Here is a 13,901-nt window from a genome sequence, read left to right as displayed (position 1 = left end):
CATATTGGTTTTGACAGCATTGTATTATATAGTAGATAAATAAACAACTGATACAATTGAATTGACACTCAAAGAAAAAAAAATGTGAAGATTCTTGTTTCTGAGTAAATTGTGCCTATTTGTAGGTGATTGCATGTACCAGTGTGTGTTTGTGTGTGTGCACGCATGTGAGTTGAACTGCTTAACAACATTTTCATTACAAAAAATGCATACTGTAAAAGTAGAAACTTTTGTGGTGTTGAAATTTTTGCGCATTTCGCGCAACCAGAAGCTAACACGAAAATAAAAGCATGCAAATATTTTTACATGCCCGTGTTCCAGTAGCTGATGTCTTGATTCCGCGGAATTAAAAAAAAAAGCAAAACTCTTCTTACCTGGCCAAGCGCGAAAAATTAGTCGCAGAAAAATATCCACTTTTACAGTGTGCACATCTTATGAGGTGTATCAATTTTCAAATTGTGGAATGCAGTTTGACATAAACCCACAGAAACACACACACACTGATAAATCAACAAAGCATGCTGGAATTTCTGCTATTTTTATTGCAAGTCAGACCAGAGACATAGAAAACAGTATACCAAAGTCAGCCTGTAAATTCACACTATGCAAACACATGGGTCTAAGAAACAATCAACCTCAACGGACTAGTGGCAGACGTAACTGGTCCCCATTTTTCGACTGCTTCCATTCAATATAACAATCTCTGCTTCGTAAATCTCAAATTATGTAACTAAATATCTACAGGGAAATGCAACAAAAATTTTCTTTCTTTTTTTTTCCACAAACATCACAAATGAAAGTTCAAATTTGACACATTTGACATGGACCACTAGGAAACTTTGGAATACATGTATCATAAAACTCCTTTTGCAGCACAGATAAGAAGGTAAATAATAATCAGTAAAATACATAATATTATATGTATCTGTATCTCCAATGATTTGATTGTAATGGCATTACAGGTATATATATACATATCCTGATACATTAAAGAAACTATGTTTACATTCATACACTGTGCAATGATTTGCACATTTTTGAATTACAGTGGATTTACTGAAATGACGCTGCTAGTGTGTTGTAGTTTAACCCATTGAGGATGGGCTGATTTTGCTACAACACGCATTTTCCATAGACCCTTGACCGAGTATACTCAGGACTTGTTCTCAACGGGTTAAGATACAGTACATGGCACTTTGTGTAGCTGAAGCAATCTAGTATACAGGAATTGCATGATCATATCAACACATGGTAAACTCATTCATTCTGTATATGATATTGATCTTGCTGTGTTGGTACCCTGTTCATCCAAATGACTCCAAAGTCCATGATTATTTTCTTTAATTCTACTGCAGGATCACCTGTAGTAGTTTAACATTGAGTAATGAATTTCATCGTACATAACATTATACTTCTTTTCTTGTGTAAACATTGTTCTTTTGCCGGTAGTCTATGATTGTCTTGTGGTATAACAAAACTACACTATAAAACAAATGATGAGGATTTCTATACAATGAATTTGAAGCCATGCAACAAACATTACCCAAAACTCTAGACTCTCTCTTAATCATCACATCCAGCTAACCAAACTAGGGTGTTGGCAACTGGCGTTAAAATCGCAGGTCAGCTGACAAGATACCTGAAGTTGAAATAGTAAAAAATAGTCAAAATAATCAACTCAAATTGAAAAAAAAAAATATGAAGAAAATGTTAAAAACAACACCATTGGTTTTCTCAGCAATCACTTCTTTGGAATTCTTTATAGTGAGATTTGGGAAGATTCTACATATGTTCTTATTACACAAAATGCTATAGATGTCCACGTAACTGACTACAGTTTACTGAACAAATCTACTCATTTGTCACATTATATCCAATCTGACACAGCATGTCTGCTGTATGAAAAAAAAAAGTACACATGTATTATTCAGGTAATAGCAGAAGTTTACATATCTGAAAATGAGACTTTACATCAATAGGGCCTAAAGAGTAAATGACTAATTTTCTTGTATGTTACTGCCCTTTATACCAGCTTCATATTATCATCACAACACATTTTTCTTTGATGGAGACATACAGACATTAAAAGATTATGGTTAACACTGACTGACAACTGAAGGCATCCGGGTGCATTTCATTTAACCTCTAAATGTCCCCTGGGGTGCCTTCTAAGGCTACACCCCCCAAAAAAAACCCTGGTATCTTCATACATACTGTAAGAGTAGGTGTACTGCACTGACTGGGACCCATATTTTGCCACAGATTTGATTCAAGCCATTGCTTTGCAATGCAGCTTCAATGCTAAATCTGACAAACTCGCACCATATCAGTGAGACATTTTGCGTACATGTATTTTGCTATCTTAAAAATTGCACTTACTTATATTAATTTTGAAGCAGAGTCTTCCATATGGCAAGGAATATTTCCTAGATCATTTGAGTATACACAGAGCAAAGTTTGAAATTGACCTATTTACTGGGCTCTGCAAAAAATTTCACCACTGGATTCATTCACATGTCACACCATATCAATGTATCACTTGTATGCCAACATCCAGTACACTGCAATGTTTTTCATTGAAAAGTGCACAATTTGAACGACATCTTTTGATTCTTGAAATGCCCACTGCTGACCCTGAACAAACAGTGTTGTTGAACCCAATTCTTCAAAAGTAATTCCAATATCATACTGTAACTGGGGATCAAATGTAAACATACTACATCACCTATTTCTTAGGCCCAAGTAAGTAAGGTTTGGAATATGACCATAACTCTTTCCTAAATATGGAAAAATCTGTCATTTGTTCTTTATTTTTGTCTTCTTCACATCACCCCTCACTACATTCACTGAAAATCTGATCAGCAAATGATCACCAATTATACAGAGACTCCAACCCCAAGCACCTTCTGATCTGGAGATTCTCCCGCCTGAAACCCCTAGCAAACGGGAGATTCCAAGTTGATGTGCAATGCTCGAAATTCCTTGCGGCCGGGGTCCAGTCTAGGGTTCTAGATGCTCTCTCGTGCTATCTAAGGCTTATTTTTCAACATATGATATTATAGCAATAAGTAAGAAATCCTTTCCAACGGGAGACACAGAGCAAGGGCGGGAGAAATCAAATCTCAAGCGGGAGAACGCGAGATTGTGCAAAAAATGGGCTTTCGGCGGGAGATCTCCCGTCGAAAGCGGGAGAGTTGGAGTCTCTGATTGTAGCTTTACATAAGAGACAGACAAATTAACTGAAAACAGCAGTGGGATGGACAGAAGAATGGACGGACACTACTCCAAAGGGTAATGCTTCTAGAACTCTTGGTACAGAGGTTTTGAGGCAGACTGCCCTGCTTGGTCACGTGCAAGATATGGCGACTACCATGTAGTTGATGCATGACACCCTTGCTTCAAAGCGCAAAGGATTAAGTACGTACGTGTATTTACATTCATGACGGCCACAGGGTTTCCAGTGCTCATGTGAAATCAACTATGTCTCTTTTTAATTTGAAAAATATAATGTAACTGAAGTGGTGTAACTCATATGAAAAGACATATATTAGCCTGATGCTGATAATACAAAGACATTCTGATCATACTTATCCTTGGTCTATATAAAAATATGATATGACCCTACAAGTATTCACTTGCTAAAGCAATAGTTTGACATTATGAAGCTAGTCATGAATTTGTTAAACTGACATGATACACATATACACCTTTGTATATACAAAACAGAATACAGCTTCATATTTTGACATATAAGGCAATGGCCCTCTTTTAAAATCAAGTCAGCATGTAGCCTTTAAAAATTCTTCTGACAGTGTAACCATCCACTGGTTCCCCCCCCCCCTCTCTCAATGCAAGGGTATGATTCTGAATTCTTGAAATTATTCATATTCGAGACACCACTGAAAAAAGAAGAGACAAGTCTATGTGGCAGTTGCCATTTTCTCTGCCATCACCAAACACTGCGAGCCCGACACTCAAACCCATTGGTAATGAAAGGCAGCACCCGACTACTGACTGAGATTTACACTTCATTGACACACAAGCACTTTTGGGAGAAACAAACCATCAAATATCTTTCCTGCGTCTAAAAATGTGGGGTATGTAATCAAGCCCGGAAATTTGCCAAATGCATTGGAGGACGCCTGGGATTAGAGAATCTGAACACAACAACCATGAAAATACAAGTATATATCCTCATTTCCCCAACTATGAAGCTGCACAGGTGACATGAAAGGAAGAAATAGAAATGTAATAATTTTCTTTTAGTCAGATCTAATTGTCTTAATTGATGGAGAAATCATGAGATGACTACTGTAGCTCTAAAGGGTGTGAACACAGGAAGATCTAAGGAGGGGTTGATTGTGGATACTGGTAATGATCTTATTTTTTTTACATCAAAATATAAGTAACTCTGTAATACCACATGTAAAGGAGCATACAAACTAATGCAATACAAGACTGAATTTCAAGATTTCACATGATACGTTGAATCACTGTATCTGCCCTGCATTCTAGAGAGTATCAAGAATTAAAGGGATCGTATAGTTTTGGTTGAGACCTAATTTCAGGTTTTTAACATTTTTTGGTGAGATTAAGGGAAACCTCTTATAAAATATGAAAGAGCATGTAATTCTATGAGGAATTCAACATTTGATAAAAATTGGTTTTGAAATGGCTGAGATATAAAAAAAAAAAGCGAGTCTGATAAAGTGTGGGACCCACACTTTATTACGATCGCTTTGTTTTACTTTGTTTTTGGATGTTTCAGTCATTCCAAACCCGATTTTCATCAAATAAGCTTTGAATTCCTCTTAAAATGGTATGCTCTGTACTATAGGTGTTTTCTTGGTATCTCGCAAAAAGTTAAAAGCCCAATTCTCATCTCCACCAATACTGTACCATCCCTTTAAAGGACATATTTCATGAATGGTGGCTACTTGTAACAGACAATTGCCTTCAGCAAACATAGCTTTCATGAAATATTTCGGCCAAAAACACTTAGAGATGACATTTAAATTTGTATTTTATCTGCGACCAAGATCACAGATTTGACACGCAAACGCCATGAAGTAATCACAAAACACTGTACAAGCCATTCAACATGCATCATGAACTGGATTCAGACTGCAACTAACTAGATGGTCTTGTGTTTTCCCTAACAACTGGTGAATTCTGTTATCATATAACTCATATACATACAAGTACAAGTCTGACCACAGTAATAAAATGTTTTCCTTCACTATTGGCAACGAAATCTCTCTCGCAGCTCATGGAAATGTCACTGCGATAGTTACAACATAAATTTTGATGGCCCATCTGTGCTGGGATGCTCGTTAGCTCTTCTTGCCAAATTATTTTTTCTTCACAAGAAGAAAGATTGTGAGCATCAGTTGATTGATACACTTTTCAGACTGCCTTCTGATCCACCACTATGCGTCCTTTCTGGAAAGTTTGATGCTCCATCCATATGTGTCTTCTGTAACACCATCTTTCCACTGTCAAACGAAAGCATCACTTTCTGGGGAGACAGAGAGCGAGGATGACGGCCCATCATCTCACGAAAGTCCACCAATATCCGCCGGCATTTCTCTCCTGCGGGCATCATTTCAGGAACATGATGTAGACTGCCATGAAGACGCAACTCAGAGCTGTGAATATATGGAGCCTGGTCCCAATGATTGAAGCTGCAGCACCAGAGACACGAAGAGAAAAGAGATCAGCACAGTTTAACCTAGTTATGCTCTTTCTTTTGTAAGATTTATTAATTGATTCATGGATACGGGTGAGAGTGGGGGAGTGACTAAATATGTGAGTAGGAGCACAATATAAAGAGTACCAATTTGATTTGTCAAACTGCATAAAAAAAAGAAGATATGAACAGAATTATGATTATTGCAACTGATTGACAAATTGCCCTACATCGACATAAATAAGCACTTTACGTTGATGTAGGACAATTTGTCAATCAGTTGCGACTAGAAATGTCGCTACAGCGACTGGTTATACCCCCGCCAAACAACATTTCATAAGCTTTGGTCAAAAAACTGAGGAAGTAGTTAAATCCGCAAGATCTTTCCTTGATCTTCTGCCATTAATATGCCGTTACCATGGCAACGTACTTTCGGGTACTGTCGAAAAATGCGTCTTGCACATCTACAACCAAAGGCACACATCTGTACCAAATTTCATGGAAATTGGGCAAAAACTGAGGAAGTAGTTTGCAACACAAAATTTTCCATCATTTTGGCTCATAATATGTGAGCTGTTACCATGGCAACATACTTTTTGTCACTGTCAAGAAATGTGTCATGCTGACCTATATCCTAAGACAAACATTCAATATGAATTCCATGAGAATTGGAAGAACACTGATGAAGCAGTTTTGCCATGAAGCATTTTGCCCTATATTTTACCAATAACATGCCGTTATCATGGCAACGCACTTTTTGCCACTGCAGAAATATGTGTCTTGCACATTAACATATTCAGATGAACATCTGTACCTAATTTCATAAAAATTGATCAAAAACTGTGGGAGGAGTTCGCGACGCAAGATTTGTACCCATTTTTGCCCATAATATGCCGTTACCATGGCAACGTACTTTTGGGTACTGTCAGAAAATATGTCTTGCACATCTACAACCCAAGGCACACATCTGTGCCAAGTTTTATGGGAATCGGTTGAAAACTGAGGAAGTAGTTCGCGACGCAAGATTTGCAACGGACCGACCGCCCGACCGCCCGACCGACCGCCCGACCGACCGTCCGCTGATTCCTATATACCCCCTTCAAACTTTGTTTGGCGGGGGTATAATAAAAAACATCTCGATGGAAGAATTTCATGAATTTGAAAAATTATGATCACTTGAGTAGTTTTACATGCCTGGAAAGCAAGCACTGAATGCCGATTCAGAAATCAACAATGGGCAAAAGGGCTTTCAGTTCCAATAGAAGGACTAGGTAATCAGGATAAAGTGCCTTGCCTGGGGCACAACAGCCGCAGTCAAAAAGAGACCTGAACCAGTGACTTCCTGATTGATAGCCTGTGGTCTTGTCCTCTGAGCCAGAACACTTACTCATGTCCAACAAAAGCTGCCCTGGGGCCTGTTGCATAAAAGTTACTATTATGGTAACTTTGCCATCCAATGGTAACTTTCATGGAATTCTTGATTCTGATTGGCTGTTGAGTATTGTTACCATGGTAGTTACTATTGGATGGCAAAGGTACCACAATAGTAACTTTTATGCAACAGGACCCTGGTCATAACGCTGTTTTCACTTGTGTACATCTCCACAGCTCCAACGTCTTACTGTTACTCCTCAATAACACTGCACGTTCTAAGAGACTGTATTTGTCATTCACAATATTGAAACTCTCACACAGCTAAATACTACAACATCAAAATTATATTTGCATTGTTGAATATACAACATTGGCATTGTTATCAAATGATTGAAATTATTACAACTGTCGTATTAATGTATGTTATGATATATGATTATCTTTTAAAATGTTTTAGCTATTCCCTGATGTGCTTTAAGTACAGTCAACCTTGCTTAAGTCGAAATTGTATATGTTGAATAATTGCCAATGTCCAAGCTTTTTTTCAAGTCCTGTTCTTTACATATTCTACTGATTTTAATCCTTTAAAGTAAGTCCAATTTTTTCTAAGTCGAAGATATTTCTTCAGTCCAAATAGATTCAACCTAGGTAAGGTTGACTGTAGGTTGGAAAGGCCCGAGGGGCATAGTAATTTTTGATTGCTTTTTTTTTTCCTGCCTGCAAACTTATGGCAGTACATCAGGGGAAGCCAAATTTCTTGTATTTATGTATTATGCTTATTTTGTTTGTGTGTTTGGTTTTTATTATTCACTTGTTTTGTCTCTTGCAAATGATGAACAACAAAAATGAAAAAAAAAAAATAACAATGTTCAAATACATTGCATGAAGCACACATGGAAGTGAGATCCCACCTTTGTAAAATACTCCGAAGAATCCTTTCTTCTCTGACAGGAACCATTTCTTGAGGCGAGGCACTCTCCTCATGTAGGCGCAGGTACAAATCACCAGCAGTCCAAAGATGATGAGCCCATCAAATGAGTATGCTAAAATCAATGAAAGTCAGGCACTTTGATTGTTAGATTGGGTATTAAATTTACATTTAGAACAGAGCTTTGATCACTGCTATTTTTACTCGTGCTGGCAATGCCACTGGTCAATGCTAGGCACCGCCAATGGCCCTAGCTGCCACTGCCGCGTATATGCACCGAATTTCAATGTGCGCTGTGCGTCATTGTATCCCCATAGGCATACGTGTTGCATGCGGGATGATCGTTGTGCTATCGCTGCAAATTTTTAGTGCATGTGTCAATGGAAAAGTGGAAGGATATTAGTTTTCATTTTGTGTGAACAGGCATTTTACGGTACGTATCGAAAATACAGGATTTTCACTTACCAGCGAAGGTGACAGTTGCCTTCGGAAAGCGGGAATTTCAGCGCAAATTGCGATGATTCGTGACGTATCGTACCAAATTTGCAGCGAAAGTTCGTTATAAAGTTTTGTCTTTGTTTGTCTATTTACCTATATTAAATGCAAACTTCATTATTTGTTTGACATTTTTGGAAAGCTTAGGTGATGAACGATTTCTTCAATGCACAACCTAAGCTGCGCCAGCCAGCGCTACGGGTGTGTGGCAGCTGGAAGTAGGGCACTGCAAGACAATATTTTCAATCGATCTCAAGTCAAAGTTTGCGTGTGGTTGCATTTTCTCCGCGCGCGTGAGGAACAAACCCGTGCGTGCGTCTATAGGAGTTGTATACGTTGAACCTTGAAGTTTGCATACAAATGTACAAATGCCATGCAACAAACTTGCCTCCTTTTCATCTTCATTAATTTAAATTTGTTGAATTCCACAAAAAAAACCCCCTAACTTAGTCTAACGTTAGTTATTCAGAAATTCCTTCCACCTCCGTGGGTAGCCGTTGACACATGCACGCATATTGGTAATGAGCGATTTGACTTTGACATACGCATCGCATGACGCCGAACGCTGCGCCGCTAGGCCACCCTGCAAATAAACAAGTAGCATACATTGTAGTCTGCCAGCCGGTACTTCAGGCGATGCCTTGTGCGAAACGGGACTCCCTCATGCCGTGGACGCGCACCCATCACTAGCAGGCGCTGAGCGGTGACGTAGCAGACGACGTAGATTTCAGAGCGCACATTTAAAAATACGGACACGCACAAGGTTCGATCACAGCTATCGCGCGATATCGGCAGTGATTTGTGGTTTGTGGTTAATTTCTTAATTTCAACACGTTAATTTCTTACATACTCATACTGCAATCAAATTTCGGGGTTAGTTTTTACTGATTAAAGATAAAATCACATTTTTGAAGTTCCAAGGCACAAGGTACGATTTTGTGGTTTTTTACTTTGCAATGAGAGTTCTTTTGAAGAACGTAGAACATTTTTTGATTTCTATTGAATGAACCTATCAATGCCATCTAACGTTAGGGAATGCCAATGGCATAACCCCGTCGCGGGGCGCTGTAACACAGTAACAACCCCCTTTACGGTACGTATTTGTCCGTATGGGGTCGCTGCTGCGGTAACCAATGGCAATGCCACTGCCAATGGCTGGCAATGCCAATGGCAATGGCAATGGTCTCGGATGAATGAGGTTCAAATTCAATCAAGGTTATGCTACACGAGCATGGAATTCTATCCAGTCTACTAGGTCTACACAAGCCGACAATTCTAGACGTGATCTAGACTCCTAATGTGAGACTATTCAAATTGAAACCCTGTATGCTGTAAGCTGTCCTGGATCAGACTGTGGCCGAATCAACGTAATCGACCCATCATTTATATCAACGAATGGGACTACTATCATCAGCTGTCGGAATTTCGAATGGATATGAACAGTCACAGTACCACAACTTAAGTTTCAAATGATACCAAGTTCTTACCGTTCGTCATCTTTGACTGATCGCTGTTTGCATGTTGCTAAAACTAATGCCAACAGATACAATGTCTGCGACAAATGAATTTTGTTAGTTCTCTTTGCTCCTTACACAGCACAGCAACGATTTCTCACACGTAGCATTTACATACGTGGCTGGCTAGCTAGGCGCTAGCGAAAAAGTACGATGCTTCGCCAACGCTAGCGCTACTGTCTGTATTGTAATGTACACTGTACAGCTCGCTCAGAAGAAAACAACGATGCGCATTTGCAGAAACTCAGCCTGCCTCCCTCTGCGGCGGTTGTAATACAGGCTAAAATAAAAGTAAAGGGACGGGACAGTATCGGGTAAGATTTTTGTAATTAAAAATTTGGGCGATCTGAGGAACGTGTATTTGCTTTACCCTTGCTCCTTGAACTTACATCATGAAGAAATAATTCAAATTGCGTGTGTGTCTTTCACATGCGTACATTACATGTGTGATCGATATCCATTATTCCAAAATTTTTTTCATCTGAAAAATGAAATAAGGTTTGTTATTCCAAAACATGCAGTAAATTCCATATAAAACTGGATACCATGGAGGTTCATTAGAACAAAAATGTAAAAGGGTTCATTATTTTCGAACATTCGGGATGGTATTTTTAAAATTCGTCACTTCGATGGTTCTTTTAATACCGAAGGTCTGTTAGTCTGAAAAAGAATTAAGATTAATTCATCTGAAAATGAAATAAAGTTCATTAATCTGAAAATGAAATGGTTCAAAAGGTTAATCCGAATATCAAGACAGTGTGTAGGCCTACCAATGAACCTTCAGAATGAAAAGCACCTGATTTTATTTTTGTATCAACGGATCTTCAGAATATAAACAAACCTTCTTTCATTTTCAGATCAATAAATATTGGGAATAACAAACCTTATTTCACTTTTGGAGGATTAACAAACCTTTGGAATAATGAACTGGAACATAATTACAGGTACTGTATACAAGTGGGTGAGGGCCCAAGGTGAATAATACCCACCCCTCCCCCCTCAAAAAACAAAAACAAAACCAAAACCAAAACCAAAAACAAAAACAAACCCAAATAAAACAAACTACCGGTACTGTAAAAGTGAAAATTTTCGCGGTGTTAACATTTTCACACATTTCGCGCAACAAGAAACTAGCGCAAAAATAAAAGCATGCAAATATTTTTGCTTGTCATATGTTCCAGTAGTTGACGTTTTGATTCCGTGGAATTAAAACACACAAAACTCTTCTAACCCCGCCGAGCGTGAAAAATTAGTTGCGCAAAATATCCACTTTCACAGTATATAGTACCCCTTGTCGATCACTTTCTCTCATTAATACACCTTTACATAATAGCTCTCACATGTGGCTTAACATCTATTCTGTTGGAATTCAACACAAATTGAATGATATCAAGCCATATTTTCTGTTAATGTAATGCTGAAAACAAAAACCTGAACAAAATTGGAAACCATTGTTTATATTTCACTCATATCATATGAAGAGTTTCACAGCAGAATGGGCTAAGTACAAGAATGTGTGCAATGTTTGAATGACTATTTAACATACAACCATTTTCAACTGCATTGTTTTTTGTTATTTTCAACTGGGTGTTTTGCTCCTTCAAACGTTGTTTGTTTGTTTGTTTGTGTTTTTTGTACTTATGAAATGTGATTTTATACATGTATTCATAAACTTGAATCTTATAGGACCTTGATGTGAAACAGCATTCACTTGCTCATCTTGTTATCCTGTCAATGTTTAAATGAAATTCACAAAAATAGATAAAACACACACCATGAACTTTTTTTCTTCGTAATTTTGTTTTATTTAATTTAATTCACATGATACATAATTTAACACATATTATATCACAAAGGTAGGAAAACTTTTTTTTTTCAAATTCGAATTTGAACAATCACAATAGTAATCACACATACATCCACATAGAGATGAATCAAGGCACATTATGCAGGAAAACATTTTGACAAGCTCAACATCAGATTGATAATACATTCAACAAAATTCAAAAGTATGATATATTTTGAAGAATCCTCATAAAATATATTCTAGCAATGAGTATAAGAGTGATAACAGATTATAAGTCTTTGTATGCCACACACATGACAGACACTAAGTCATGGTAGGATACTGGCAAGCATAGATTTTATGCTATATTTCTGAGTCTGGATTAATCCAATCAATACATACAACAATCGCACTGGACCTTTGACACTACGACCATGTCCCATTTCTCCCCGAGGTGTCCTATTTCCCCCCAAATTAAGGGTTTAACAAATCATTAATTGCACAAAAATGTCTAATATATATAGGGCTATCACTAAATACTCTACTATAAACTTCAGAATCTATAGTACATAATCATGATCATGACTTAGCTTGACAAAATATTTTAAAAGTTACAAGGAATCTTTCATGATGATGCAAAATGCCCCATTTCTCCCTGGTCTCCCCTACACTTTCCTGCATTTTTTTTTTCTCGCGGATACCCTCTGCCAGTTTTTAATGGAAAGGACCAAACCTTCCAGCCACACCCCCAACATCTCTTAACTACGTATTGCAAATGGAGCATGTACAAAAATTGTCTAGAATGAAAACTGCATTCCTTCACGACCAGGACATACACGTACAAAATATTTCCCTCGTTTTCCTCACTTATACGTAGAATGCGTATTGCCTCACCTGGCCTCTTTCTGGTATATATGAAACATATCCATCGGATTATGAGATAAGAGCGCATAAACCGTGACCTAAATGATGTAGGTTATTATTGGCATTAAAACGAAAAAAGTACATGCGTGAGAAAACACACGGAATTACCGGAAAGGTTTTATTGCAAGTGTAGTGTAAAGGGTGGCAAAATTGCAGAAGTCACCCCTGTTCTCAAAAAGGTGATCCTCATGAAATTAGCAACTATCAACCTATTCCTATCTTGCCTAGCATTTCAAAATACTACAAATTACGTATAATAAACCTGATCACTTTTTGCAAACCCCTAATATACTTTTCACTAAAGTGGTTCCAGAAAAAAAATGTAAAAAATCATTCTCCTGATCTGGCATTAGTTCAACTATTAGACAGAAAAGATTCAAATTACATGTACACATGCTAGAATTTTTTATGGATTTATGGAAGGCATTTGATACGCGGAAGCACAAAGTAAATCATAAATTATATATTAAATGCATAATATGCTATCCATCATACTTCTATATAGGTCCTGACATGTGGATCACCCTTCCTGAATCATTAAAATCATTAATGAATTTTATTATTAGATAGCTATCATAAAAAGTGCTTTCCAAATACAACTAGCTGTATGGTCACACATTTAAGCGAAAACCGGTCGCTGACTATAATCTCCGACGACTGTAATGACTGGAAATATGATCTACGAAAGCATGAATTAAGCAAAGCAGGATACTCTAGCAACCGGTTGTTGAACACTATCAACATATTGGCCGTCAACTTCAAGAAACCCTTTGCAATCCCTGAAAACTATCTGCAGATGAGATTATCATTAGTCGGGGACCAGTTGCTGACTCATCCCCTTACCATAACAATGACATACCGTGCATCATTCTCATCATCATCATCATCATCCCCATGCATGATAAGTGCCATCTCACCATTCCCGTCTTTTTTTATTTTTATCTTCATTATGATAAAATTGGGTAATTTCTTTGTCATCGTTGACGAAAAAATGAACTTTACAAGTATATTACATTATGTACCTTGCACTCTATTCTGTGTTTATAAGTGATGCATACATTATATATATATATATATATATATATATATATATATATATATACAACAAGATATATGTGTGTGTGTATTTTTTTTCTTTTTTGGCTCTGACGTTATCAAGCTCTGCTTATGATCATGAGGGGGGGGGGTGGA

At 37.6% G+C, this 13,901-nt stretch overlaps 1 protein-coding gene across 1 annotated transcript; it reads right to left on the bottom strand.

Annotated features, from left to right (window-relative positions):
• Positions 1-2,191: 2,191 nt before the first annotated feature.
• On the bottom strand, positions 2,192-10,109 carry LOC139717612 (protein kish-B-like). Its single transcript, XM_071629119.1, has 3 exons — positions 9,974-10,109; positions 7,975-8,106; positions 2,192-5,684 (listed from the first exon to the last, which is right to left on the bottom strand). The coding sequence occupies exons 1-3, from the start codon at positions 9,981-9,983 to the stop codon at positions 5,602-5,604; spliced, it is 225 nt and encodes a 74-aa protein (XP_071485220.1). The 5' UTR covers positions 9,984-10,109; the 3' UTR covers positions 2,192-5,601.
• Between the last annotated feature and the right edge of the window lie 3,792 nt (positions 10,110-13,901).

Source organism: Diadema antillarum, unplaced genomic scaffold, assembly GCF_040938485.1.
Source record: "Diadema antillarum isolate AM-2024a unplaced genomic scaffold, OU_Dant_1.0 scf00000078, whole genome shotgun sequence".
Taxonomy (NCBI): Eukaryota; Metazoa; Echinodermata; class Echinoidea; order Diadematoida; family Diadematidae; genus Diadema; species Diadema antillarum.
Note: the sequence above shows the minus strand (reverse complement) of the source record. Positions and strands in the feature narration are given on the sequence as shown.